General features: G+C 44.1%; 1 protein-coding gene across 5 annotated transcripts in view; it reads right to left on the bottom strand.

Annotated features, from left to right (window-relative positions):
• The window catches only part of LOC135325049 (PDZ domain-containing protein 2-like), a 210,741-nt gene that overhangs the window by 38,608 nt on the left and 144,252 nt on the right, over positions 1–27,881 (bottom strand). For 4 of the 5 annotated variants that reach the window (XM_064502471.1, XM_064502473.1, XM_064502472.1 and 1 more), the window contains 4 exons: positions 17,973–18,115; positions 17,029–17,161; positions 14,771–14,938; positions 825–936 (listed from right to left, as the gene is read on the bottom strand). In XM_064502471.1, the coding sequence (XP_064358541.1) occupies positions 825–936; positions 14,771–14,938; positions 17,029–17,161; positions 17,973–18,115 (556 nt within the window). The remainder of the gene's footprint in view (positions 1–824; positions 937–14,770; positions 14,939–17,028; positions 17,162–17,972; positions 18,116–27,881) is intronic. The other variant, XM_064502474.1, reaches the window with a different exon arrangement.

The following is a 27,881-nucleotide window of genomic DNA, read 5'->3' as shown; positions in this document are numbered from 1 at the left end:
GGTTCAGTCCGAAGCCCAGCAGCCTCCGCTATCCTTGTCTGAAAACACAGCAAGACAAGACGGGTTGAACCGCCAACAGAGCACAGCTGCAGCCCAGAGACCACAGACCAGACCAGCGGTGGAAAACCTCCCCCTAGGAGAAAAGCCACCTCCGCTCTCCTGCCTCTGAATATCGTCCCCTTCCCGTGCAGCAGCCCCAGCTGGAGGGGGCTTGCCTGGGGCACCAGCACCCACCAGAAACGGGGGCTTGACCCCAGTATGCCCCGCACTGAGTGCCAACCCATGGCTTCAGCAGCTCTGTTCCTGCAGTAAGGTCCAAGTGGTTGCCACAGGCCGGGATTTTAAGTACATATTGCTTTCAGAGGATCTGCCTGGAGGATACTAAAAATATCTGAGTGAATGGAAATTAAGGTGAACGCAGGAGGGAGGGAGTCTCTAAGAGTCTTAGGGATGAGAACGGGATTGAGCTCTGCACACAGCTTAATGTTAAGACTTGGGCACAAGGCAATACAATAGAAAATGTGGGGAGTATTTGCCATAAATGGGTATTTTGGTGATGGCGTTTTGAAAGACCCCACTTCTCCCCATTAAAAATAAAGAAAAGAAAGAAAAAGAAGCTTCCAAAACCTTTGCTTCATCTTCCTGTCAATATAATAGTTCAACTCAGGAAGCTGAATGAAAACATTTTACAGCTGTAATTCTTGTTCCAAATTAAACTAATACAATGTCCAAAGGAAAGAAAACCTATCTCACTTTCAGAGAGCTAAATGAAATACACAATGTAAAAATTCTACCGCTGCTATCTTTTATCAATCCTGCTTTACCTTGGGATCGACTTCTGTATTTCAATATGCCACTTCCCAGAGTTGGACTCTGGTTGTTTCCTTTGGACGCTTCTGCACAAGCTGGATCTTGAGACTTCTCTGTTTCCATGACCTGAAAAAAACCAAGCAAAGAACCTGATTTACTTGCAAATCAGAGAAGTTGATGGAATTCTTTTCATTTTTAATAATATAAGCGACAGAAAATTCCGCTGCGCATCATCATTTTCCAAAGCATGTCATTGTATTAAGACAGGACATATTTTGATAAGTAATTTTCAGGGGTGCCTTTGGACATTACTAAATATTTTTACCTAAGGGCATGCCTAGACAGCAGTCCTCTGCAGGGTACCATACTAACGCCTCCAGACTGCCTCCAGTAACCAAACCAGCTCATTCAGGTGCTTCTCCATGCATTTTCACAACATTTTAGTGTAGCTTTTATTGCCGTTTGTTCTGCTCAACAAACTTCCAGAGACATCACAACAGCATCTTTATAGATACAACCACTAAAAGAAAAGTGTTATTTTTATTGTTAGTGTCCACAGCTGAATACCAATGCATGTTGTGGATAAAAAGCTAATTCAGCAGAAGGTGATGAGAGTTACACAGCTAAGCAGTCAGAAGTCTGGAAATATTCAACTTAAATCTACGTGTAGAACCGCAACCCTGCTACCCTGAGTAAACGCAGAGAGACACAAGGAACCAGCTCATCTGCTGTCCGCTGCCTTGCGTTGACAAGTGCAAGGTGAGTGTCAAAGGCTACTGGCACTTGCCTGGGTGCAGGTGACAATATAAGGTGACAATCTACAGACCTGCCACCTTCAGCAGCATGGTCACATACGCCCTTTCCGAGTTGGTCTCTCTGAAGAGGTGTCGAGCTGCTCGAGTATACTCTTCACAAAACACACAAGGCTCTCTTCAACACAAACTTCATGGAAGATCCTGGCGATTTCTTCCTCCCCTCCCATGCCTCCTTTACCAAGCTACAGTTGTAACTGATTCCTAGATGTGCCGCTACACAGTGATCCTTGAGGTGCTCCTTATTCATACCCTAACACCATGCTTTCACCCCATTATCTACCACACATTCTCTGCACAATTTTAGAAAGCTTATGAGCAGGACAGCAAATTTCCAATACAAGCTACTTACTGGTCACATTATATTTTTAATCAGTCATACAAACTGGCTATAAGTCAGTAAAAAAACCCATCCCCCCAAACCACCGAACACACCTTTTATTGCTAAAAAAATAAATTCTATTCCCATTTTTCAAGATTAAAAATGGCAAAATTGTTTCTGCGCAGAATCTACCTCCCATCCCGCAATCCCTCTTCTCCCAAAAACAAGAAAACCAAAACTAATCTTTTGCACAGAGTCTAGACCTTATGATTTCAATTCAAAGAGTAAAAATTTCAGGAAAAGATAAAGATGGCAGATAACAGGGATCTAGAATGGAAACTGCTATTCAGTTTTGGCTTTTTACTCGTCTCCCTTCAACATTAACAGCTACACATAGTTTTAAAACTTGCACATCCTAGCTATCACTTGTTGATTTTTCAAGGTGTTCCAGCAATGACCTCAGAATCCACCCCTAGTACCAAACGCTCTACAACGCAGTTCCACGTAATGAGGTTCGCCTAAAGAACAAAATAACCATTGGTCTAATAAAACCAGTGCTTACAATTTGGCTATCCTCATGAGGGATTCTTTCCAGGAAAGATGCAAGAAATCAGACCAAAAAGCCCCTCCCCAAATACTCAAACCATCACTGACTAGGCCACAGCCAGAGTATCACCAATTCTCCCTATGATCTCCTTGAGAGCATACCTAAAATACAGCTGTTTACAAGTGAGCCAGGACTTCATGGATCGCAGTTGAATTGACTGTGCAAGCGAGAATACCCATTACAAGTGAGAACACCTCCCTTGCAGAGGGCAGAAATCACTCTCACAAACACACAAAAATCACATATCTGGTGGTTTTAGAGCAGTGAGAATCAGTCAGGTGCCCAGAAGCAGCACTAATTCTGGGGAGGAGGAATATCTGAAGCATAGGGACAAAGAAAAACAAGACGGGATGCCTAAATGAAGCAGCCAGTTGTGTCTCCACTCTGCAGATATGGTGCTGCCTCTGACTCGCAGCACCCTGAGGTGGTACCAGGCTGTACAGCTGTGCTAATTTAGCAAGTCAGCTGCCTAAGGGAGACAAAGTTTATATACAGGTAAGACCAATCTGCATATTTAATAAAAAAGCACACTTTATTTACATAAGTAATCCCACCACTTAATCTTTGCTCATTCTTATGAACTGAGCCTCTTCCAAGCTGCTCTCTTTACCTCCATCTCTGCCGGCACCTCGTGTCTCTCCCATCTTCCACCCATCTCAGCTTCTTGTTGCTTCATCCTCCCTGACCTTCTCCCAGTGTCCGAAAGCAGCAGCTAGGAAGGGCCAAGCACACTGCCTGCCCACTCTCGCCAAGCCTCCTCCTTCAAACCTCTCCATATGAACGAGCATGTCCATGGGGCACTGAGCAGAGACCCTTCCCTCAGGCCCCTCCTGAGCAGGGACCAGGATGCTCAGAGCATCTCCCGGGGTCCTCCCAGCCCCGGAGCAAACCCCAGCCCAGAGACAAAGAGGACGTCTCTCCTGACAGACAGGGATGGACCCAACCTCGCATTTCTGGCACCCGAGCACAGGCCAGCACCGCAGAGCTGTTTCATTTCCGCGCTGCACATGGACACGGGGCGTTGCGTCTGACATGACCACACAGCTTCCCACAGCTCAGAGCGCAGGAGGAGAAACTCAGTTCAGTTGGCAGCAGCCTACACACACACACACTAATCTGCACTGTTATATCCTATTCCCATCCTGAGCCACAGCTAAGAGCCAACCATTTGGTACATCCTGAGTTCCCGCTACATGAGGTTTTGTTTTGGTTTTGAGATTTCCTGCTTTTATTTATTTATTTTAACTATGCAACAGAAGCGAGTACAGATGCATTCTGCAATCACACAAATTTCAACCTGGCGGGGTAGGAGGAAGAATAGGAGAGAATTGCCCCCTCCATTAATAAAATACAACCCGTCCCTTCACGTCATTACCATGCAATCCTAGAGGCTGTAAGCCTGCAGACAGGAAACACCCAACTGCACGTATGAGCTGGAGAAGGGCATGTGTGTGCAAACACAAACACTAAGTACATCCTCAAGACATTCTTAGTGGCTTCCTGAAATTACATTTTATCCAACTTGGCTTCAGACACCAGTAAGACGTAAAAACATCTAAATTACCTATGTCTCTGTTTATTTCTTATTTTAGCAAAAATACTTTTCTGACATGGATTATAAACATTTAGAGGAAGACATTCTAGCCCTCACAATATATGCTATGAAGTAGATCTTATTTAAGTTGTTGAGCTTGTCTAATAAACCACCAAGGGTTTTATCCTACTCTGAAAACACTCAGAAATCCAATCCACAAAGCTTTCAAGAACTCCCAATAGTCTTGTGTCTGTAATCTTTGGCTCCAACATTGGCTGCACTGTCGTAACTTAGACAAGAAAAAAATGCAGCTCCACCTTATCCTTCTGGCCACACGTGAAAGTATCGCTTTACCGTCTCAAGCCGGCTGCCAGGACTGTAACCATGCCATTTTAATTTTCCTTGCTTTCAAGGAAACAGAGCTTATTATTTCAGTTTTGTATGCCTCTCATTAAACTAAACAAATAAATCCTGTTCAATGCTGTTTCATCGTTAAGGACATGGGGAGTTTTAATACACACAGTAGTTTTAAGGGAGATCTAAAAATAGAGACCATTCTGCCAGTCCATTAAGTAACTCCGGGATCAAGTGATGGTGACATCTCAATTGATTTCAAAGGAAACAGTGCTATCACGAACACACAGCCCTGGCACTGCACCAGGACGAACAACTGCCCCCAGAGCCCTCACGTGGGCAAAACTCCAGCGTGACCAGGCCCTTAATTAGGCAAGATGAGGAGCAGGATTATAAAGAGTCTGCATTGTTTAACCACAAACAGCTTGGCAATCATCACCGATTTACAAAAACAAGGCAGCACACATGGGATGATACAATTTAATAAGCAAACTGCTTTACTGCTGCTGTTACCAAGCTCTTAAGCCGCTCTCTTTCCCAGCAGTGAGCCCATCCAGCTCCCCAAGGTAGAGCCTGCTGGATTTCTTCGCTGAAGAGCTGTAGCTCTAAGACAAGTTTAACTTGGTATTTGGGAAGTGAAACTAGTAGGCAGCAAGCACGGAGAATTAGATTAGGATTAGCCTGAGCCATCTGTGGTTTGCCAATCTCACTCCTACCTGCACCAGCAAAGGGTCAAACCGACCGCAGCAAGTCCAATGCCCTCCTCTAAAATGACACATTGGGAGAGGAACATCCGTGCCCCGACACACAGCAATGGTGCATGAGCTCCACGGGACGGCTCTTGACTTCCTCAGTCCTGCCAAAGCCAGGACAGTCTTTTCTTAAGCAGCGTTTGTGTTTGATCACAAAAGCACCAACACTGCTACATACGTAGGGCAGCCGGCAGAATAAACCCAACAAGTACCTAACAAGACCAGTTAGCGTTGGGCCATTCAGAGAAAGGTACAAAATGCCCTTATGCAAATCTGGATTAACCTGGTCCCTACAGAAAGTCTTTCTAGTCCCTAGATTAGATGATGCCTTAAAGGCTTTAAATTTTTCCAAAGTTTGGGGAATTTTCTTTGAAGATTTGTTATAATTCTGGTTGTTCCAGTAATTCATGCAATTATTTATTGCTTTCAGGGACGCAGCATGCTTTAAGCCTTAAATGTGTCTGGTAGACAGGGAGCTCCACAGGCCCTCTTACCTTGCATGGAAAGTAAAATACCTTCACTTTTAAATTAGTTCTTTTTCTATTTAATTGAATCCTCCCCCACCCCCCAGATAAATTACAAAGCACAGCACTGTAATTTAGCAGCGTTAACACTGCAAACAAAGCAGATTTTTTAACCAAGGTAGGCACTGAGCTTTCCACTGCTCACTGCTCTGGTTTTACTGCGCATGCAAAGCCTCAGGGTAAGCCGGAGCGCACCTACGTTAGAGGCGGCGGCGGCCAGCCGCACCTTGCCGAAACACAGCACCTCCCAACACCCCGGACGGCAGCCGGAGCAGAGCGCGCCCTCGGCCAAAGCCACGGGGCTGGCGGCTAGGCCGAACGCAGCCCGGAGCCCATCGCTCCCGGAGCGAGCTGCGGGACCCCCTTCTTCGCAGGGCATCGCTGCTCCACGCGGCCACGACACAAGTGTTGAGATCCAAACGGGGATGGAGAAGAGGAGGAACACCAGCCTACGTGCCAGTGCTTATTTAGTGCCTTAGTTGGGCATCCTAGAAAAACCTCCAGCACGAGACCCCAGGAGGGCTCGGGTCTGGGCTAGACGTCACACGGCCGGTGCGGCACAGCGCCGGCAGCCTCCTCCCGCAGCAGCCCTGGGAACTCCCGGGCCGCGCCGGTACTGGTACCGCCAGGCACAGCCTGTACTTCCTCCCGCCTGGGGAAAGGGGATGTGAACCCAGGCCTCCATTCACTAATTATAAAAGAAAGTGTTGGAAACCTCTCTGTTCAAGCCGAGCAAGGAGATCAGGAAGTCAGATAAAGGTTTCCAAAGGGAGCTGCCCTGTTTTCTGAATAGGTGGAAATGCTAAATAAACAAAACAAAAGCCTTTAAAGCAAGCGGTCTCTTGAAGAATGCCTGGTCTATCACTCTACCAAATACCTAGATTCAAAAGCAGGCCTAAGTTTTCACCGTAACGCAGTAGTTGCTAGAAAGAGCATTACTGCCAGCTTCGATAGGTAGGGAATTCCACATTTTTTTTTATTGCTCTTTACCAAGTCCATAAACTAGTCACACATAAACCTGCATGTGAAACGTAACCTAGCACTCATCAGCACCAACATAGCAGCACCCACCACCTGCACACACTCAGCGAACAGAATGCAAACACACTGCAGCACAAATCAGTTGCTCTCATCTTACATAGTGCTCATTTTGTATGAGAGCTTCCCGCACCCCAAAACATGCTTCAATGAGCCTGGGATCAGGAACGCAGCACGCTGACCCTGGCCCAGAAGATGCTGACAGCCTACAAGTTCTCAATGTAGATGGACTTCAGCTGAGCTGGTTTCAAAGACTCACTGGTGCAATGTCATTTTTATGGTCAGGGACATAGTTAAGCAAAGCAGATTTAAGTTTCAAATTTCCAAATGGTTGCTAAAATTAATAGAAAAGTTTTGAAGGCCCAAACATTGCAAATATCCTTTTAAATAGAGAGAAACACAGGAAATGGCTAATGCAACCAAGTTCTCCAAGAAGAGCATATCCTAGACAGCCATGAGTCCTTGGAACCAGTGAGATCCTCCCAGCTGATCAGTTCCCAATCCTTTTGGGGCCAGACTGCTCTCCTTTTGCAATATATCATGATTTTCACTACAAACATCTTCTGAGATGAAGAAAATCAAATTCAGACATTTCTGAAATGGTTCACAAAGAGATCACTGCTGTTTTATTTTTAAGCTTTATTTCCACCCCTCCTGTCCCCATGAAAATATGTTTGCATGCAGTATATTCACAGGCCACGAGATGTCTCCATGTGCTGCAGAGAGCTGCCAGAAGATTGGCCCTGGTAAACAGAGGAGACAAACATGGAGCTCATGTTGTGTGAAAGCTGGTCTGACTCCTCAGCTGTTTTCTTTAATAAATGCTCATGGTTTAGCACAAATCCGGAGCCCATACATTATGACAAACCATAAGCTGCTTCTGATCTTTTTAATTACAACCTTTTTACTCGGGGTGAGGGACAGAGAAGGCAACAGACAATCCTCAAAATAAACAGCTCTCCTGAGAATGGAGCAAAACCTCCCTAATACTGAAGTCAACTCACAGCTGCAGAGAACATTCCCATGATACAGCTGGTGGAAAGCTTTGGATTTCAGTTCTAAAACCAGTTTATATCATCCTAAGTACATGAGAGGATATGGAATCCATAAGCATTAAGTGCCTTTCATACCTGAAGCCTATGTATTTATACAGGCTGTATTTATTCAAGCACAGTAAATCTAGAATACATTTGAGCTCAACCCAACCAAGACTGGACTGTGCACACGTTCAAGAATTTGCAGATAAACAAACTGCAGATGCAATGATACGACATTCACGCTAACTCTCAAAACCTAGAGCCTTTATCATCTTTCTGCTAATGTATGTGAACTGGATGGCTGTGACAGCATCCCTCTTGTTCCAGTGCCACGAGGGGGTTATTTTTAGTTTGTTAAAGGCAGTTCATCTCCTTCAAAGCTGGGCAGCTGTCCAAACAGCCAAAGGAGAGATGGGCTGTACTGTATATCTCTTGCTTTATGGGAAAAACCCTCATTCAGAAAAACAAAGAACATACAGAACCTGTACTGTAGATAAACTGCATTTCCATTATTCTGCTGACTTGGCTTTCCTACACATTACATGGAAGAGCAAGAATTATAACTCTGGGCATTGTCTATGCTGACATTTATGGTCAAGTCAAAAAGGTTATCTTCCACCAGCCAAAGCAACAGGAGATATTTCATAGCTTGTAGCCTGCATCATATCTACAGGGAACCCTGTTGATAATCAGTCTCTGGATGAAACAATTTCCCCTGGGCTTGTCTTTAACACAGAGGCAGTAGAAAGTGGTCCAGGATGGCTGGAAGTCAGGAACAGGCAAGTGTGCGACTGCTGCTAGGAAACTCTCTCCTGACCTCAAGAACACAGTTCCACTAAAGTCTCCACGACAGATGAATTTTAGAACCTGTGGAAAACAGTAATTTAATGACACCACCTCCCCTAGCTGCTTTCCATCACTCCTCCCCCTCCCCAAACTCATATGATGCACAAAAATTCCCATACCCTCTCCCCAATCCCTTGCCTGCAACCCCCCCCCGCCCCCCAATCTGCCCTTTGCAATTAGAGCAAGCCTGCGGCAATACGGAAGAATTGCAATAGTTTCTTTTCATATGACACGGCACCTGGAAACAACAGGGCTACTCAAACACAAGAACAGTCACGTTAGGCAACCAAGATTTGGTCCCTAAACATTTTGTTATTTCCTCTTGCCCAAATTCCTCACTATATTTACTCTAAAACCTTGCATTTCACCAGTGTTCTGGATTCACTGTAGGACCTAGTGCGTTTGTTTAGCCGAAGCATGAGTGAAGGGCACTGCACAGGCGCAGACCTGCAGATACGCTGGACAAGATTATCTCAGAAAGGTAGAGTACGGTCAGACTTCCAACAAACACAGCGTTTATAATTGACCAGCAGCTCCAAGACATGCTAAGCTGAGGCTGGACCCTGCCCATCCCTTCAAAGGGATCAATGGCAATGGAGACAATCAGTAAGAACGAGGCAGGAATTGCAAACGCTTCCAGCCCTTGCCGTGAAGAGGAAAGGAGCCACTTAGCCCTTCCCCAAGAGCAGGACGGGCCCCATCCTAGCCTCACACCACACTTCATCTTCCCTCCAAGTGAAATGTTTCAGTGCTAAGCGGATTACTGACAGCAAAAGGTCTTTCTCGCTTTTCCAGACATGCAATTCTATTTGAAAAGTGATTCATGTTTCAGCAACCGCTTCTGAGGTTGCAGTGCCCTAATGGGAACAAGCGCTCGAGTCCTCTAAGTAATGAGGGTCCCTCCCCGCGCTCTGCACGCATTTAATTGTTGAGTTATGCTTCCTGCTCCTTTTCAATGCTAATGCTTTCTCTGAAATGCTCTTCCAGTGTTTCCAGAGGAACTTTTGACCCCAAGAGTGTTTTTAAACTTATGGCATTGTTATCCCTCTTCCTTATTATGCTTGCATGGCTAGAGGTAATTATATATGGATTCTCCAGTAAGACAGAAAGGCTCGCAATGGGAAACAACTAAACATTCCTATGGCTCAGATTAAAGAAAGAAAAAGAAAAAGGAGGTGGGGGGGAGACAAACGCATTTCTGCATATTCACAAAACAGGTTTATTTATCCAATTTCAGCGGCATGCCTTGCCAAAAACATAAGTGGGTTTTGGCACAGATAAAGAAATCCAGCTCATGCAAAAAAACCCTGGTATTTAAACTTTAACCGGCGACATCCTGTTTCTGTTACAGTAGGAGTATCAGACCTTGGTGGGTCACGGCAGTCTCTGCGTGCAACGCGCCCACAACTTGGATTAAGGTACGCTTCGAGCACTTAAGGTCAACACAAAATGATTCAGTACTTGCAAAAGGGTTTCACAGCCCTGGAGCAGAGGTGGGTGGGAAAGAGAGGAGGGGACTGTCAGAAGGACGGAGTCTCCTTCCTCCCCCAACACCGGCAGCAAGCGTCTCCAGCGCTGCTCTCCCCCTGCTTCCAGGAGCTGCACACTCAAGCCTCCCTAGACAGACACTGTCCTCTTGAATTAGCTTTTTCGAATTTCTCATCCATCCATTCATAGGAACCTGTTCATTACAGTTGAATACTTAAAGAAAATACTTGATCATCATATATTGAACAACAGCACCAGAAACAAGAGCGAAAACCTTTCAGAGGCAAGTAGGAATGATGCACACCTCCTCGTGGGCATCCTCAATGCTCCAAAGTCATCAGACACTTCGCAAATTCTTGGCAGATGCGTTTTCTGCCTAGAGTTCATTTCCCAGGTTGCTCTGCCACCCAGCAATACAGTGACAAATAGGTTCAATTTCAAGCAACAGAAATGATAGTAAAAATGAATTAGAATTAAAAATAAATAGTCCAAGGCAAACAATATCATATTGTCCTATTTCACTTGGACACAAATAATGACATTTTAAAATATCAGTGTCAACTGCACAAGTTTGAGGTGGGAGTTTAAAATCCCCAAAGTAATGCAGGACAATTTTACACAAACTCTGTGGTCCAATATTTCATATCTGAAGTTAGAGAATGTTTTGGCCAAACTAGCTCTGAAAGAAATGCGCTTTAAGGATATTAATGTAATCCTTTTTCTGCCTGGCAGCACAAGTTTTATTAAAGTTAGAACTTGAAGGGACGTTTCATGTTAAACAGGTTTTTACAGAAGCAGATTCTGTAGAAACAGAGCTCCAATTAAACTGTATTTATGAAACTTTTATTAATGTAACACAACAAATGGACTTTTAAGTAAGCCTTACAAGTGATATTTCTCTTAAATTACAGCTTTCAAGTGTCACTAAAAACTCTTTTACAGTGTCCTGAGGAAGCTGAATAGCTGAGAACGTTGCCAAGCTGGAAACGTTGGAGCAAAACTTCAGGATCTAAAGAACTTGCTCACAGGGAAAACTCTGAACGGCCAGCACCTAAAGCAGCAGTTTGTTTCTTTTTTTTTTTTTTTTTTTCTTTTTTAAGTGACATAGAATCCAGAACAATTCAGTTGGAAAGGACCTCTGGGGGTCCCTGGTCCAACCCCCCTCTCAAAGCAGACATAGCTTAGATCAGGTTGCTTAGGGCCTGCTCCAGCTGAGTTCTGAATATCTATGAGGACGACAATTTCAGCAGACATCTTAGTTGTAAATGATTATTTCTGGTGCCACGTCCCCTTGACTCCAAGCATGACTTCATCAGAGCCTTCGCTGCGCGCCTGCAAGCTGCAGGGGTTCCCTCTCCCCGGGCTTTCTGCAGAGTTCGGGAAGGGATATCGATCCCTCTGCGCCGCAGCGCTGTGTCTGCGTCACCGTGTAAAAGACCAGGTGTTAACCCACTAATAGCAAGTACAGCAAGACTATAATTTATGGTTCTGCTCAGCACTGTACTATATTCACAACGAAGTTAATGAAAGACGACCTTAGACAATGTTAAGAGCTTCCAAAGTCCTTCATCCTGTCAATCTAGTAGTATCTTCTATGTCTAGACTCTAGAAATCAGATTTACGCAATGCCAGTCAGCAAACACCTGCCTGTTACTGCCCCAGGCCTCCCACGGAAACTGCAGCCTACAGGAGTGAGACACAACTGCCCCTGAGCCCTGCGAGTTGCAAGCGTGCGATGGTGGATTGCGCAAGGTTAGTTTTAAAGTTTTCCTTGTTCACTTGGCCTTTGGCACAGCGGCAACGGGGGGGGGGGGGGGGGGGGGGGGGGGGGACAGCAGAAGCAGAGCAGACTCTAGGGCTACAAAAAGGGGCAGCGGACCCCCAGTTGACGATAAATCATTTTGAATTACTTTTTTTTAACCTAACCACCCAGAACATGACACCACCGACACCATCCCTTTCAGGCTCTAAAAGTACTACCGCAAAATAGGAAAGAAAACTCATTAACCTCTTGTCAGAGGTGAGAAACCATGGATAAGAAAGATAACTCCTGACCGGAGTCGGGCTGGAAATCACTTCCAAAGCAAAGGATTCTGATGCTGAAAGCAAGCTCACAATCTCAGTTACGCTGATCCAGACCTTGAGTACCTACCCCACTGGAAGTCTAAATACAATTGTATTTGCATGGGTAAAAGAATAGACAAGCTTAGCTTCTGCTTTAATCATCAGTCACACTGTCAGCTCTTACCTACAGTACATATATGGAGTATATATATGAGAGAAAGAAACCATGCAGTCATCATCTAGGGAATCGGAGGAGCAGAGAACAGTAATTTCCAAAGCAATTTTGCAGGAATATATATGATTATATACATTAGATATATACAGTCATATATATAACAAAAAGTGATGCTTCACGTTCATGCTGACCTTCAAATTAGCTTCGAAAAGCCTTACTGTAAAAAATCCTCCTCCTCGTCTTGCCAGACCAAGAAAAGCCATGTGTGAAGCGTCTCTCTTCAACACATCCACCTTCCTACGTGCGTGCCCGGCTCAGCTCTCCCTGGCAGGCTGCACTAGCCCTGCCAACACTGGGGCAGGCGGCGGGCCCACCGCGGGTCTCCTGCTGTACCGACCACCCGCCCCACGCTGCAGAGCCGTGTCCTGCACTCCTGATGGCAACCACACAAGGGGAACGCAAAGGTGTCCCGCATCTTGGATTAGAAGAAGGATTTCGTTTGCAGCCCAAGTAAAAAAGGAAGAGGATTTGGTTCCAAGAGATGCAAACAAATTAGCATGGCTGCATCCCTCTGAATTCTACCACCACACCCAAATAAATAAAAAAGGCAAATAAATTGAATAGAAATAGAAGAAAAAAATATCCTCCTGCCATTCTTCTAATGTGTTTGTTGTACTCGGATTTCTATGATTTTCCTCCCCCCCCCCCCCCCCCAGTAATGCATTATATAAGCACAGAGATACTACCATCAGAGGCGAGACTGCCACATAGATCAAGCATGATCAAGCTAGCTTTAAAATCAGGATAGCACCACTAACAGCAGCAGTGGCACTGGTACAGACTCCAGGTCAGGCTATAAACTCTGCTGTAGGGTCCTGGGTGGGTTTGTTTGGTGGGATCTTCAATGATGTGCATGCTACCTTGAGTTTCCCCTAGTGTTATTAATCTGGAAAGGAAACACCTGATAAAATCAAAAAAGCCATCGCGGAAAACCACAAAAACCCCTGCTGGAAACTCAGAGGCATACAAAGTGACAAATAATTGTTAACGTATGCTGAAAATTTCACTAGAACGCTAGGTAGCTGCATCTTGAAGTCCTATATAATTAAGTTTTGCGAAAATTGATTTTAATGTTCAAGCTTTGCTGAGCCACAGCCTTGCGAGTAATTACCAGAATTTGAAGCATAGTATCAAGAAGAATTGCAAAATACTCTAAGCCAAAAGAATGTTTAAATGTCCATTCAAGTCAGCACACAAATACTAGAATTATCAACACTAAGCATCTTCAATTTATTTATTTTTCCCTCCCTTCCACAAATAGTCAGCCTGGCACAGAGAAGGAAAGACGGTGCAAAAATAAAGCAACAGGAAAACAAAACTTGTCACACAAAAGACTTGTTTGAGAGCGGGGACTATTATAAGCACAGACTCGAAGCAAATCAGAGATAATATGCAGGTACAAAGTGAATACCAGCATCAGCGAGGCTATAGTACAAGACTCATCTTGGGGAGTGATCTGTTGCATGAAAGATGGAAAGTATAAAAATATAAAATAAAAACAAATCACTAAATGAGACATCATGCATATGAGTCCTTCCAAAGATTTAAGAGATTTATTATAATCGCCTCAGAAAAGAGGGAAAAAAAGACAAGAAAAGAAAATGATGAAACCTTCAGTTGAATCCACCTGCTTTTTCTTGCCTGAAAACCAGCTTGTAAACTCTTTAGGATAGAGATCATCATTTTATTCTGTGTCTGCACAATACAACAGAGGTCCAGAACACAGATGAAGCTTCCGAGAACTGCTACACTAGAAATAAATAACAATAATCCACTTAATCTTTGCTGAATGCAGCCCTGAAGGGAATACAAGTGAGATTATCAATTGGCAGCATTTATTCAGTAGAGCTTCAGTTACAGTTCACAGCCAGAAACTCTTGCTCTTCCCCCAAAGTCTCTTGGCTTCAACAGAGCAAACAACAACTTGAAGAACTGGATCATAAACTGTTAAAGAAGTTTAGTTACAAAAGGAGGGGAAAGAAGAGCGTGTTACTATGCAAGCCCTGCAAGAGACTTCTCATCGGTTCCAACAAAAGCACTTGGAAGTGGGTGGAAAACAATCCAGCAACAGAGAGAAAAACAAAAAAGCCCATTGCCACGTAACTTGGAGGACATGGGAGCTCTTACTCCCCGTGACGCTGCTTTGCCACAGCGCAGTAACACAGATGGCAGAAGCTGCAGTTGATCACATCACCGGTTAAGCTTGTCAACCACTTTTAATGCGAAGGAAAGCTGGGTCAGATCGCCCCATCCCGATGATCTGTTCCGTGTCCGGCTGTAGGAGAACCCGACAGATACAAACCGATGTCAAGGGACAGAGTAAAAACATCACCAAAGCCACACTTACAGCAACCAGTGTTTCAGGAGTCACATTCACTCCCTTCACATCATCATCTTCTGGCTCTTCATTTTCTTTATTATCAGTGCAAGAGACAGTGTCTTGGACCGAGCAAGTGCTAAGCAAGTCTGGCAAACTGGTAGATGGGTACTTCAGAAAATCCCCTTCAGCAGATTCCTACCAGAAACACAACAAAATAGGTTATACACCATGCAGAGAATCACCAAAGTCTAGGCGAAAGTGCTCTGTTTCCCTCGCCCAGTGAGAGCTCCTTGATAATCCTTCCCCAGTTACATATTTCCATGTGCTTGTAATGTTTCAGTTATAAAAAGCAGTACTGATTTTAAAGTGCATATATAGTAAGCATAGGCCAGTATAAAATCTAAATGTTTTAGAAATGTAAAAGAGAATTTAAAATAAAGGCTTCTCCAACAGCCTGCTCCTCCATACCCTGAGTTTATTAGATGTCATTGCAAGAAGACTCAGAGTTCAGAGAACTCATTATGCATTTCATCATGTCCCCAAATCACACACTGCATTCCTGCACTCTCCCTGTAGATGTTCTCTTTCACACATATTCTATCTACATGCATAAGAATAATAAGCTGATAACACTACTTAGCAGAACAAAATGAAAACTGACGCACCAATCCTGTATCTACTCTGTCCTGAATGCTTAAGGATCTGTCTCCATTCTCTGGCATGTTTTCTGGTAGGTAAAAACATGCATGAACTGAAGGCAGAGATGAGACAGTCTCATTTTATCGCTTTCAGAGCGGATCCTGTGTTCAGAGTGCTCACCAGGCCAAATTGCAAGGCTGCTTTCCCATACTAACAAATAATATCCAAAAGGATCTGCTAGAGAATACTTCACCTATTTACATCTTTCCTCAAAATGCTTGACACGAGGCAAAGATTAGATCCTCAGTTGCTTGGGTTACCAAGTTCTCCTCCCAGTGACATGAATACTGTCCAAGTACACAGAGTATGGGCCAAAAGATTCAAAGTTTGATCAGAACTGTGAAAAGCTTTATGCTGTAAGCTTATTCATGATTATTTTGATGCAATTATTACAGAAATAAAGAAATAATTTTAGGAAGAAATTTGTGCAGGCTACTCTCTTGCTTTTTTGGAAGAAGCCTAATTGTCTAAACAAAGTACAAAATGTAGCTACTTCAGTTCAAAGTGTCCTGTTTTCAGAATAAACACTGCTGGGGCTAATACCGTACTGTAAGTCTACAGAAGGTCTCAAATGAACTTCACTCTCTAATGAAACATTAAGGAAGATGTAGGCTCTTTGCTTTGAATATCATCAGGCAAAGTCTCTTCTACACAAACAGGAACCTAAAGCATTCCAGGAAGCTGTAAGAGCACGCAGAAATTAAACCCATATTAAATCCCATTCAGGCTAGGGCAAACTAAAGGTGAAGCTTAAAAAAAGTAAATACATCGAATCCTGCCCAAGAGGTTCCTGACACTGCCCCAATTTCACATCCGTCCCTGCCCCACAGGTGCATCCTCAGGACCCCAGGGACCCCAGCCACTTCCATGATCTGGCCTGGCAGCCCGACAAACACTTGCATCAAGCCAAATGAAGGAGCAGCACGCTGTGGTCTGGGGGAAGAGAGCGAACTTGGGTGGGCAAGCATTTCTTGAAGGAAAAATATTGTGTAATATCCCCCCCAATCTCTCCTGAGATGAAAGCAAACTAAGAGCCCTACTGATAAATGAGTTCCACTCTCATTTCCCTGAAATTTCATGCTACTTTATCTGTGAGAACTTCATTCCACGCTATTAACGAGGACAAATTAAGGAATTCAAACTAAGAGATCATCATCAAGAGACCTCAAGCACACAGATATGACGAGAGATAAGAGCTACAGAGGCTACACAGGCAGAATCTGAAGAGGCTGAGAACAGCCTGCTTTATTTAGCAGGCTATGTATATTTTAAGAAAATGTTTTTGGCCAGAACTTAAGTAATCTCTGCATGAATAAATACAGACTCATTTGCACACAGAACTACTGCGACAATACAAGCAAATTACTAAGTTGGCCTCTATCTTGCTGATTTGCCACGGATCTAATGCAGCTACCGACACATTTTCAATAGCTGTACATTAAACTTATGAGAAGCAAATGTGTGCGCATAGCCTCATATCACAACTATTAAAAATCTGCCCTTTATATACAACACATGCACAAACACTTTTAAATGGCTATGCAGGGGATCACCAAGGACAAGCACAGAGGATTTACCGAACGTACCTTGCTAGCTACCACCAGCTGCACCAGGCCAGCTGCAGAGCGAAGAAGGGCCACAGCTTCCTGGTGGGAAAGCCCAACCAACGACTGCCCGTTGATCATGAGGAGCTCATCGCCTGATGTCAATCTGCCGTCCCTATGGAAACAAAGTAGGAAGGCTGAGCTACAGAAGAGGATCTTCTGCTGATGCTGTACTAAGACAGTATATGTTGGTGTGCAGAGACATGTAAAAAACGTGACTTGGTTGAAGCTGAACTCAAACTGATTTTTGGCCATGCTATTTGCCCTAAGGGTGGAAAGTGGAAGGAACAAAGAAAGGTGCTCAGAAGGGGCTCCACTGCAAATCATTTAGGAACATGTTATAAACAGAGCCGTTCATTCCCCCTTCCCTCTGGGACCAAGGTCCCCTCGCACCTTTCCCAGGTCCCGCTGGAGACAGCCAAGGCTCATCCCCTTCCAGCAGGACAGCTCTGTTGTGCTCTCAGCCACGGGCCCCATCTCGCTTCCCCGGGCCAAGAGCCCACAGCGAACGCCCAGGGCACGCTGCCAACGTGCAAGGACTTTGTTCTCACGCTTTCCCATGGGCCAGTTGGGTTACTTTCCAGGCTCTGTCACCAAGTAGTTGGGGGCCAAGAAAAGGCAATCATAGTCAGTCTGGGGCCTACTGTACTGCCCTTCAGAGAAATCAGTATACATTTGCAATGAAAGCAACTGTTTGATCTTTCTATACCTTAGATTAAACATGCTGGAAGGGGACTCCGTGACCAATCAAAAAAACAAGCTTTCGAGCTAAAAATCACAGAGTCTCTTCCTGTAACAAGGACAATGGTTTCAACAGCAGCAGTGCAAACTGCCCCAGGTTGTTTTTTGAGTTCAGCTATCAGTGATGGCAATGGATGGTCAATCACACATACTTCAGCTTCGCAAAGGAACCAATGTCGCCTCACCTGTGTGCAGGGCCTCCTTCCTCCACGTGGGTGACGATGATGCTGTGAGGGGATCGCTTCGACCCTCTGCCTCCCGTTATCTGGATTCCCAGCCCGTCCGTCCCTTTCAGTATGTGCATCTTCCATATACGGCAACCTTCTCGCTGGGAGAAAACGTGCAGAGAGTCCTTGAATTTGCATTTAGACAGTAAGAGAGTGTCCTGAAAAGGCCTACTGGTTTAGGACACAGGCGCAGGGGTGCAGGTGAAGGCTGCGAGGCTACAGAAGGGAGCAGTTTGCAGGCTGACAGCCTTGCTGCCCGTCACCATACATCTGTATAGCTCAAGCTACGCAGTCGCGCTGAGCAAGCTGCCTTTGCTATCTGTGGTCCAAGTGAAGGAGGCAGAAAGGAGGAGGCAGCACAGGTTAGTTCAGCGTGTGGAGATTTCCTTGCAGGGCTGTTTGCAGCTTCTTTCTGAGCTACGCAGAACCGCCGCTCGCTATGCCCTGATCCTTCCAGCAGCAACCAGAAGCCTCGAACCCTTTTGCCAAAATTGCCTTGAGAGGAAAGTCAAAGATCTGCAGTAGCTGTGCAAACAGGTTGCAGAAGAGCAAAAAGCCATTCGAGAGGGACCTCAAACACCATGGTAAGGCAGCTGCTATTGCAGCGGGGGCTCGACACGCGCCACACTGCAGCACTGACCTCTCCAGAGAGGCTTGAGGTATTTGAGACATAGCAAAGAAAATACCAGCCGCCCATCAGATATTCCCCTATTTGACACCTGTTGTACCAACCAGAAATAATAAAACTTAACACACAGAATAACTTAGAAATAGAAGCAAGGTAATAAATGACATTTAGGACACCTTTATCTTTATTTATTTAAATTGATTATAAATATTCTCCCAAAAAGTGCTTTACGAACTCTGGAGCAATACAAGATGCAAAACAAAAACTAGCTTTGAGGAGTCCTACTGGAAGGATTGGGCCCAAAGGAACACAAGGGTGGCAGATATTAGCAGAGTGAAAATGGAGAGAGAAAAACAAGCATGCAAGCAAGCTGCATTAGGCAATTGCTGGGGAGAAGAGGGGGGAAGGATCAGGGTAGAGAATTATGAGAAATTCTCAGTTTTCAAGCTTGGAAGGTACAGGAAAATGCACAATTAGGGTATATTTTTTAGGTGACTTGCTGAAGTCACTCAACACTGGCTCATCTCTCTGGGCATCTATTTCTGACTGGTTCTGTTCTGCACGTCAGTGATGTTCTTACAGTGCACAAATGCCCAAGGAGTGATGATGATTAAAATTTCATGCCAAACTGTGAAAAGCGTATATGAAAAAAAAAAAAAAAAAAAAAAAGGAAAGAAAAAAAAAATCACTGCTTGTTCCTGAGAAGTGGAACTGCTAAGTATATCAGTGAACCTAAGGTCTGTGGCAACTTGCAGACCATAGGCCAACTTTTTTTTTTTTTCTCCATCAGAGCCTTTAACAACTGCAAAAAAATGCAATTTTTTTTAACATGACCACCGGGGCCCTATGCTGAGATATTTAAATGCAATGCCAGATGAGTTTTTCACATATGAGAACAAAGAGGACATTATCTACATTAATATCTAAGAACAAAGTGATAAATAATAGATTAATATTATACAGCCCCTAGACCAGAGGTATGAGAAACAGGAAAAACAAACCCAGTGTCTTAAGGGGTAACCCAAAAGTTTGATCCTGAAAACACATACACCTGTGGGTAATTTGTTAACTTGAAAGCCAAGCACATGAGCAATATCCCAACAGGTTTAACTGGGATTCTAAATACATTAATAAAAACACAGTCCCCTGTTGAATAACAGCACATGTCAGGCCAGAGAAGACCTTGAGATAAATTAGACTGATACATGAAACACCTTGTTAAGCGCAGGGCAAGAGTCAGCTATATTTATCTACACATAAAGCGCAACTTAGCTGCAGAACAAGAATGCTCCAGAGAGACTTAATTGCTATAAAATGCCTTGTACCCATAATAAAAATACTCTAACAGAGAAATATAATCTTTCTCCCTCCCCCAAACCAAGACCAGGCTAAAATGATGACAATCTAATCTCCTCACAAGATGCAGCTCTTTGCAGTCCAGTTGCTGAATTCATTTTAGAAGCACACCCTCTAATAAAGCTTAACGACGCAGTCACCAAATTGCATTTAACAATGTGCAAAAGCTCTGTGGAACACGAGTTATGCAAAGGCCTACGACATGGTGCAGCGACATGGCGCAGCGCTTACTTGCGTTCCCCAAACTAGCATACGTAAAAAGCAAACAAACAAACACTATTCTCAGCTGACCTGCACTCAAATACTTATTTACCTAGCAAAACACTAAATAGCAGCAAATTACAAATTGCTCTTAATACAAGAGCAATTCTTACTCCCCTGGAAGTCCCATGGAAATCAGAAGCACCTGCAAAGTGAGGCATTACTTAGTCCAAATACAGGTGGCAGAATCTAGCCACACTGAAGGCAGCAAAACAATCTGGCATAGGCCCAAATGTGTATTTCTTTCACTACTTTTAAAATGACATGTTCACATACTGTTAAAATCAAAAAACAAAGAGAAAAGAAAAGAAAAGGCTGTTGCTCGAGTTCCCACCGGTCATCTATATGCATTTCACTGCAATAAGCAATTCAGCGTCAACTAGAAATCAGATCGACCTCACTGTTCTCTCGCTCTTCTTGATAAAACATTCATAGCTACTTATTTAAGCACACTGATGCTGTTACAAAGCAATCCCCCCCCCCCCCTCAATACACACATACCTTTGCGGTACCTCACCCCAAGTTTTTAAGAGCTAAACATTCTAAAAAGCAGATTCCTAGTCTCTGTTGGGGGTCTCTCGGAGAAAGGGGGGTGTTCGGCAGAACCCCCTTCCCTCTGCAGGAGGTAACTATCTCTTCTGTACAGAGCAGCACGGGACAGTTCACGGGCAACCGGGAAACCCTGCTGCTTTGAGCACGTATCTTCTATGACTCCATCACAGCAAAGCCTTAACAGTACAGCTCCAGGCTGAGGCCAAGGATTTTTAAATGCATTTAAATTTTTACCGAAAACCAGTTTTCTTGAGTTACCGGAGATTCCCAGCTTCAACAGCACAAAGCTTAAACACTTAAAAATAAATAAATAAATAAGACAGTGATACACTTTATGCCTTCAATTTAAAAAAATTTTAAAGGATTGTATTTTCAAGCTTGCCTTTATAAGCAAAGGGACTACAAGCTCACTTAGTCTGTAAATGAGAGCTAGGATTCTGGTGTGCTCACACAGCTCTGGAGACCTACAGTACGCAAGGGAAACTCCAAATGCAGTTAGAATTGGCAGTTTGCAGGTCTGATGTCACTGTCCCTGGAGCCTGCCTAATTCCTGCTCAGAGCAAGATGAGTTTAACTACTGGACAGTCTCCTCTGATCGGCTGCACAATTCTGGTTGCTACTTGGCCGCTGCCAGTTTCGTATTCCTATTAACGGCTGAATTTTTCCATCCACTCAGAGTAATTCTCATAACTTCATTTATAAACAACACAATAAATCTGCACATACCCCCCAGAAGCTCTCTCTGGAAAAGCATTTCATGCCTATGGCAAAGAGATATGCCGATGACTGTCCAGCCAGGTATTTCAAGCTCCAGATGTCCTCAGCGAGGACAGAGAGAGGCAAAGCGGCTGCTGCATCCCAGGACTAGGCAGACACCCCCTCCAAAGCACTGCTCCGGCTCTTCTTAGGAATACGGAGACCAGCCCATATCTGCCCTTAACCGAGGTCTGGTCACAATAAGGAAACTTAACAACGAAGAGAGAGTAAATGCCGAAGGGCTCGTTAGATGACCCAGGTTGACCATCTGTGCCTCGCAAGCCATTAAGCTTCAAGCAATTCACCCAAGATGTGGCCAATATTCACCCACAGAAAGACATTCGTGCTTGCTCCGAGACTACCAAAGGAATGAGAAGCCAAAAATTCCGTTAGAGATTTGCTCCCCAGTTGGTCACTCCCACCACCCCAAAGCAAACTCTAACTCTGCTCAGATCTGTCACGTTGAACTTTGCTTATCACCAACAGCAGCACCAGACCTGCCTGCACCTGGGGACTGCAGATTCCCCTGGTGGGAGGGACATGATGGACAACTATTCGTCTGAGATGGCCTTAGGAGATGAGACTGGATGATCTCTTTGATTCCCTCCTGGACCTACATTTTTGATATCCTTCAGCACTCCTATAGCAAGAACACACACGAATGGCCAAGTTAAGGCAGCTGCAGTTGGAGCGGCTAATTCTTCTCTCTAGTTACATCATTCTCACGTGACTCAACTTTTTTCCTCACTTGGCTCTTTTAAGCAGGCAGCGTTTTGGATCAGATTTTTCCACTCGCAGATGATAAACTTCAAAGTGCACGAGTTACAAATAATTAAAATGGTTTTAAGACAGTATGAATATTCTACTTGGATTAATCACAAGTGAAAAAATGGGTCATCTTATGCAACAGACCACAAGTGAGAATAGAGAATACAGCTGGTAGTTTCAAGTCAGTCCCTGCAGGCCATCTTTCTCCACCATGAAGCCATTGTACATTAGACAGCCTCTGCTCAGAACAAGCCTACATCTGGAATAAGCTAGTGCTAGAGATCAGAAAGGAAGCACACTGCCAACGCTGTGCGGGGAAGCTTGCATTAGGCCTGCTCCAAGTGCATACCATCAAACGCTCAATTTCATAAGCACATCATTAATAAAACAAAAAGGACCATTTTTCCTCTAAGTATAAAAAAAATAAATAAAATATGTCAGAACCATTCTTCTCCCCTTTCTTTCACCAGCTAATTGCAGGGGAGTTTAAAGGGGGTTGACTGATTTTTGACTGTGCGGTGTTCAAGAAGCTGCAAATCTATATATTCACAAAGGAAAAATTGCTTTGAAATCTTATATTAAAGAAAAGCTTGGCAGGAGCAAGGTGTAAACAAATGGAAAACAGAAACGCACTAAGTAGTTAAAAAGCCAGACGGTAGAAGGGAAAATGTAAAATAGTTGTCTACAAAAAGCACTTTCTGTCACAGCAGCAATTCAGCAGTGCCTTTTGTAAAAAATAAATAAATAAATAAATAAAAAGGCAACAAATTTTAAATAAAAACAGAGACAAGCAGTGATGAGAATACCAATAATCGTGTGTCATCACACGAGATCGATGTGCATACATTGACTGTAACAGGCCCTAACACAGAAGACGGGATGCCTCCGTTGGCATTTCACCATGATTTTTTTGTCTGCAGGGGCTGGTTCCCTCTTAGGCATCTCACAGGTTTTACCCATAACAGCAGCAGAAACAAAGAGCCAGTTCCTCCTCACTGCCCACAGAGCTGCTTTTGGAAACTTAATACTTAAAGTAAAAAAGGTTCACACGTTAAAGAAAATGACCACAATAGTCTTGACAGGAGCTGGCAGCCAACGTGCCAACGACATGCAGCTGAAAGATTACAAGAATATTTCCCATACAGAAATACGCAGCCAGGGGACCGCATGCAGACCAGCGTGTAGGAGCAGGCCTGCAAGTCCCAGCCAGTGCACCAGCCTCCCTCCATGGGCAGCTGGGGGGGACACACCAGCACACCTTTCCCCCAGCACCTTTCACCGACGTCCAACAAAAGAAAAGCACTGCTCCCAGCAGGCCTGAAGGAGACCAGCTACTTGCCCTGCCTTGGGTCAAATCATGCCTCCTCCCCAGCCCACCTGCTGCCACCCCCATTCCCAAAGAGACACGTGAGAGAGATGCAGCAGTAACTGGCAAATTAACTTCCACGATCAGATACCAGGCGATTAGCTCAAGCGTGTCAATCTCAAGATACAGTGAAGAGCCGTCACTCTTCACATTGTAGATATTACGGTGAATGACTCCGTATCAGAAAATCAAGCCAAAATCTGATTTTTTTGCAGATTCTTAACAAAGCAATTATTTCATTAGTGCGTAATGAGTATGTTTTTCATCTGATACTACTAGGATATTTTTAAGGCTGATCTGGCAGCAGGGTTCCAGCTTTCTTCTGCTACCTCAGGTCTTGTTTTCATTGCTATACAAGCAAGCTAAACAACTCCAAAACAATTAAAAGCAGGAAAATAAAAAGCTAAACTCCTTCATCAGTAGATTACATTCCAATACATAATATTCCAAGACAAGAGGTCTTTGTCCTTCCCTACTGCCTACGATGTTTCTTAGCAGCAAGGTACTGCAGACTTTGGTTTCTATGTCCATAAGATGCAAGCCACTCCATGCCTCTTGGCATCTCCTCCACCACTTGAAAGAGTTAAAAAAGAAAAACAAACCAGCAGCCTTTAATAAGAATTGCCCAGGGCTGACCAGGCAATCTTTCAATGTCCAAGAAATAGGCAGGAGCCAACAGCACAGGTGCGACCGCAGCTCCATTCAGGTGTCCACCACTGACCACCTAAACAGGGTGACTTATTAAAACAGTTCCCAGGCACTTGGTGACCTTTTCTGAAACACAAGGAGAGAGAAGCGCCCCAGGAGATGAAGCCTGGGGAACAGATAAAGGCATCATCATCCCCTCCCACCCTGAAACACACACAGTTAAAATACACGAAACAGGCATCACAGAGGAGGGGATGGAAACCCTGCTACTTAACACCAAATGACCTCCAGGGATCCCCCTCCAAGGACAGGCTAGTCCTTGACATCATTTCCTTGGCAAGGGCTTTAAACATTTTATCAGCCATTGCAAGTACCTGAACTACCTAATCACCCCTTATAAAATTCTGCTGGAGTCATTTGTCATCTTGAGCCACCACCATCTGGATGGTGCCTCCATGGGCCCCTCCTCTGCCTCCCGCCTTCAACTGAAGCTTTATTTCAAGAGCGGCCAATGCATTTCTCACTGTCCCTGACCCAGGGGGGCTTAAGCACAGCAATTCCCCCTGGAAAGCTCACATGCATTTAAATTCTCACAAATGTCTTGCCTGGTCTCATTCTGTTGCTAGGTTATTGGGAATGTTTGGTCAGTTGCTTTGAAGTTTCTCCAAACATAAATAAATAAATAATAAACCCTCACTGACTGCAGTATATTAAAGCCTATCCTAGAGCAAGGCACTATGGTACTGATGTCAGCTAAAGTCAAGTCTTTCATGGGGACTGATACTACATCCACTTGTGCGAAGGACCCCAAGGATCCCTCAGGTCTGTTCAGTGATTTCAGCCCCCTGACTCAAAAATTAAGTGTATATAGCTTTATAATCATGACTTACACCTAAAGCATTACAGCACTAAACAAACAGCATATTCTATTTTAAGGCATGTCCACTTGGTTTCAAACATTTGCACTTAACGATTAAAACGTAAACGGTCTGAATTTACATTCAGCTGAATCCATCCTTTCGCATTCCAGTTGTGGATTTTCTGTATCATTAACACCATATGCAGAATGAAAAAACACTTTTTCGCAGGTGAGAAACGCGTTCGTACTGGGGCTCTCACTTACGTTTTATCATAACGGAGCTTTGATCTCAGCTGAGACCTCCTAGGTGCTGCCGTCGCACAACACGGTACGAGTCTGTTCTGCCTTTGCAGGTAGCTCATTTCTGACAGTGAGAACTTAGTTTCCAGGTGACCCATTAAAATTAATTCATTATAACTTATCCATCACCAGGTTATCTTTCCACACAACACTCCCCTGCCCCTTTGGAAAATTCAATTTAGAAATAACATAAAAGGACAGATTACTATTTGAAATTAAAATCTACAGTTACCACAGCTGTAGCTATTGCTTAAATCACAGCAAACAAAGGCAAAACCTTCAGTCAGCTGAAGAGATTTGGTAGCAAGCGAGACTTATCCCAGAAAGTTGTGAGGACTGTTGTCTTAGGGCAAGGTGGAACATCACTGGCAGCAAAAAATTATTTGTGCTATCAGTACCAGTTACATAAAAGCACCTCCTAAAACTCCAAACAAAATCAAGGCCAAGTTTTCTCAGTGTGGTACAACACAGGTAAAAGACAGCCCTTGCCCCAAAGGGAGTTGACAATCCAGCCCAGGCACGACAGCGGGAAGACATCCTTATCACGGAGCACATTAAAGCTTCAAGACAGTTGGTAGCCCCAGGATTCATGTTAATGAAATCTGCAAGCAAATACACAAGATAAAAAGACCAAAGAACAGAAACAAGACTCTGAGGAAGGCCTTTATGCATCTCAAGGTGCCTACAATAAAAACTAAAACCAGAGGTATTTATATCTAAAACATGCATCGTATAAAAGCCCTGATGAAATAATTATCGTTGCTTAGGTTGCCAAAAAAGCTGATGTAAATCATTTTAGCCCCACTAGCTTCAATGGAGCTGTGAATATTTACACTTGTAAGCATGTTGCTCAGAGCAGGGTTTTCATTCTGGTAAAACAAATCGATAGGAAAAGTTTTTCTCATCATGTTTAAAAAAGTAAAATCCTTAAAGCAAGTGCATTATTTTGAGCCTCAATTTTTGATTCCTATAACGAGCCACTAGCCCCGCTCTTCTGCTTGGCAAGATAAGGTACATTTTTCATTAACAAAAACGCAAGGTAAGTCTGGCATTTACCAACGGTAATTCATAAATATTGGCTACAGAAAGGCTGCCACCCTTTCTTCACTATAAAGCAAAATAAAATTCAAAAGCCTTCAGTCTTCGCTGAGACAAGCCATCTCTTACTAAAAAAGCAGCGACGGGACAGAACAAAGAAGAGAGTTTTGAAATGTACTTGATTTCAGTTTATCCAAATTAAAATGATACAAAAGCAAGGGCCCATTTGCAAAGACCTGCCTGGGCTTTTACGTACATACACATCCACGTGCACCTGTGTATACATTCACGAGTCTCAAGAGAGTTGTGGCCTACACAAGACAGGCCCAGTTGGCCTATAAGGGAGCAAAACTGGCTAAGCATGCTGTTCTGGCAGCTGCAATCCACTGCAAAATATTTTGGGTTAACAATATAGAGCACTTTTCATGCAAGGATTAAAAGCACTATTACATTATAAATCAGACCTCCCAAAAATCTCTGTGAGGCTGGGCAGTAACGTCCCCTCGCCTTCCCCACCTCCCCTCCTTTTTTAATAGATGGTAAGCTGACTTCACAGAAAACATACTTTACGGGGCTACCTAATGCCGACTTGTTTCCACCCTGGAAAAGCTTCCTACCACAAGCACACTGAGGCATTACGACCAACCCAGGAGATGTGGTGCACACACCCTGGACCTCTCCTGTATCCTATAAAATAACCCAGTGGAGAAATGCACAAATCCCAGCCTCTCTTACCTTCCTTCCTTCGTTATTAAAGCGCTCTTATTCTACCCAGTCTTCTTTAGGTAGCTTCCAATGGTGGCTGCTCAACTCAGACTTGGATTTCAGCTCCTTATTAATCCAGAAGCTACACTGAAGTAAGAGCATTCAAGGGGATGCCAGAAGACTGTGCTTTTCTTTTTATCCCTGGTGCTTTAGGGACTTTCCAAGGGCTCCTGCTGGGGCAGGAGGAAGCGAAGGTGGCTGGTCCTGCATGTTCTGCGCTTTGACATGCTTCACCTCCAGCCCAGCTTCTGGCGTCAGCAACAAGAGCCTCTCTCATCACATCAGCAAGGACTGAACCAGCTCAAGCCACCGTTACAAACTGTACTCACAAAACTCGTAATTCTGATCCATCACTTGTGCCAGCTGTATTTGATTGTATCTCAGCACTCCTCGGGGACTGAAGAACCAGGAGAGCAGTCCAAAGCTCTTCTAAAAACACTCCGATAAAGAAACTGAGAACAAAATTGATGAATCCTGTCTTATCACTAAACACAGTGAAACCACAAAATTGGTATGTAACTAGCTTGCCCAGGGTTTGTCACTTTTTATCATGTCTAAGCTAACTCCAGT

The sequence above is a fragment of the Dromaius novaehollandiae genome, chromosome Z (genome assembly GCF_036370855.1).
Source record: "Dromaius novaehollandiae isolate bDroNov1 chromosome Z, bDroNov1.hap1, whole genome shotgun sequence".
Taxonomy (NCBI): domain Eukaryota; kingdom Metazoa; phylum Chordata; class Aves; order Casuariiformes; family Dromaiidae; genus Dromaius; species Dromaius novaehollandiae.
This window is presented reverse-complemented; position numbering and strand designations above follow the sequence as displayed.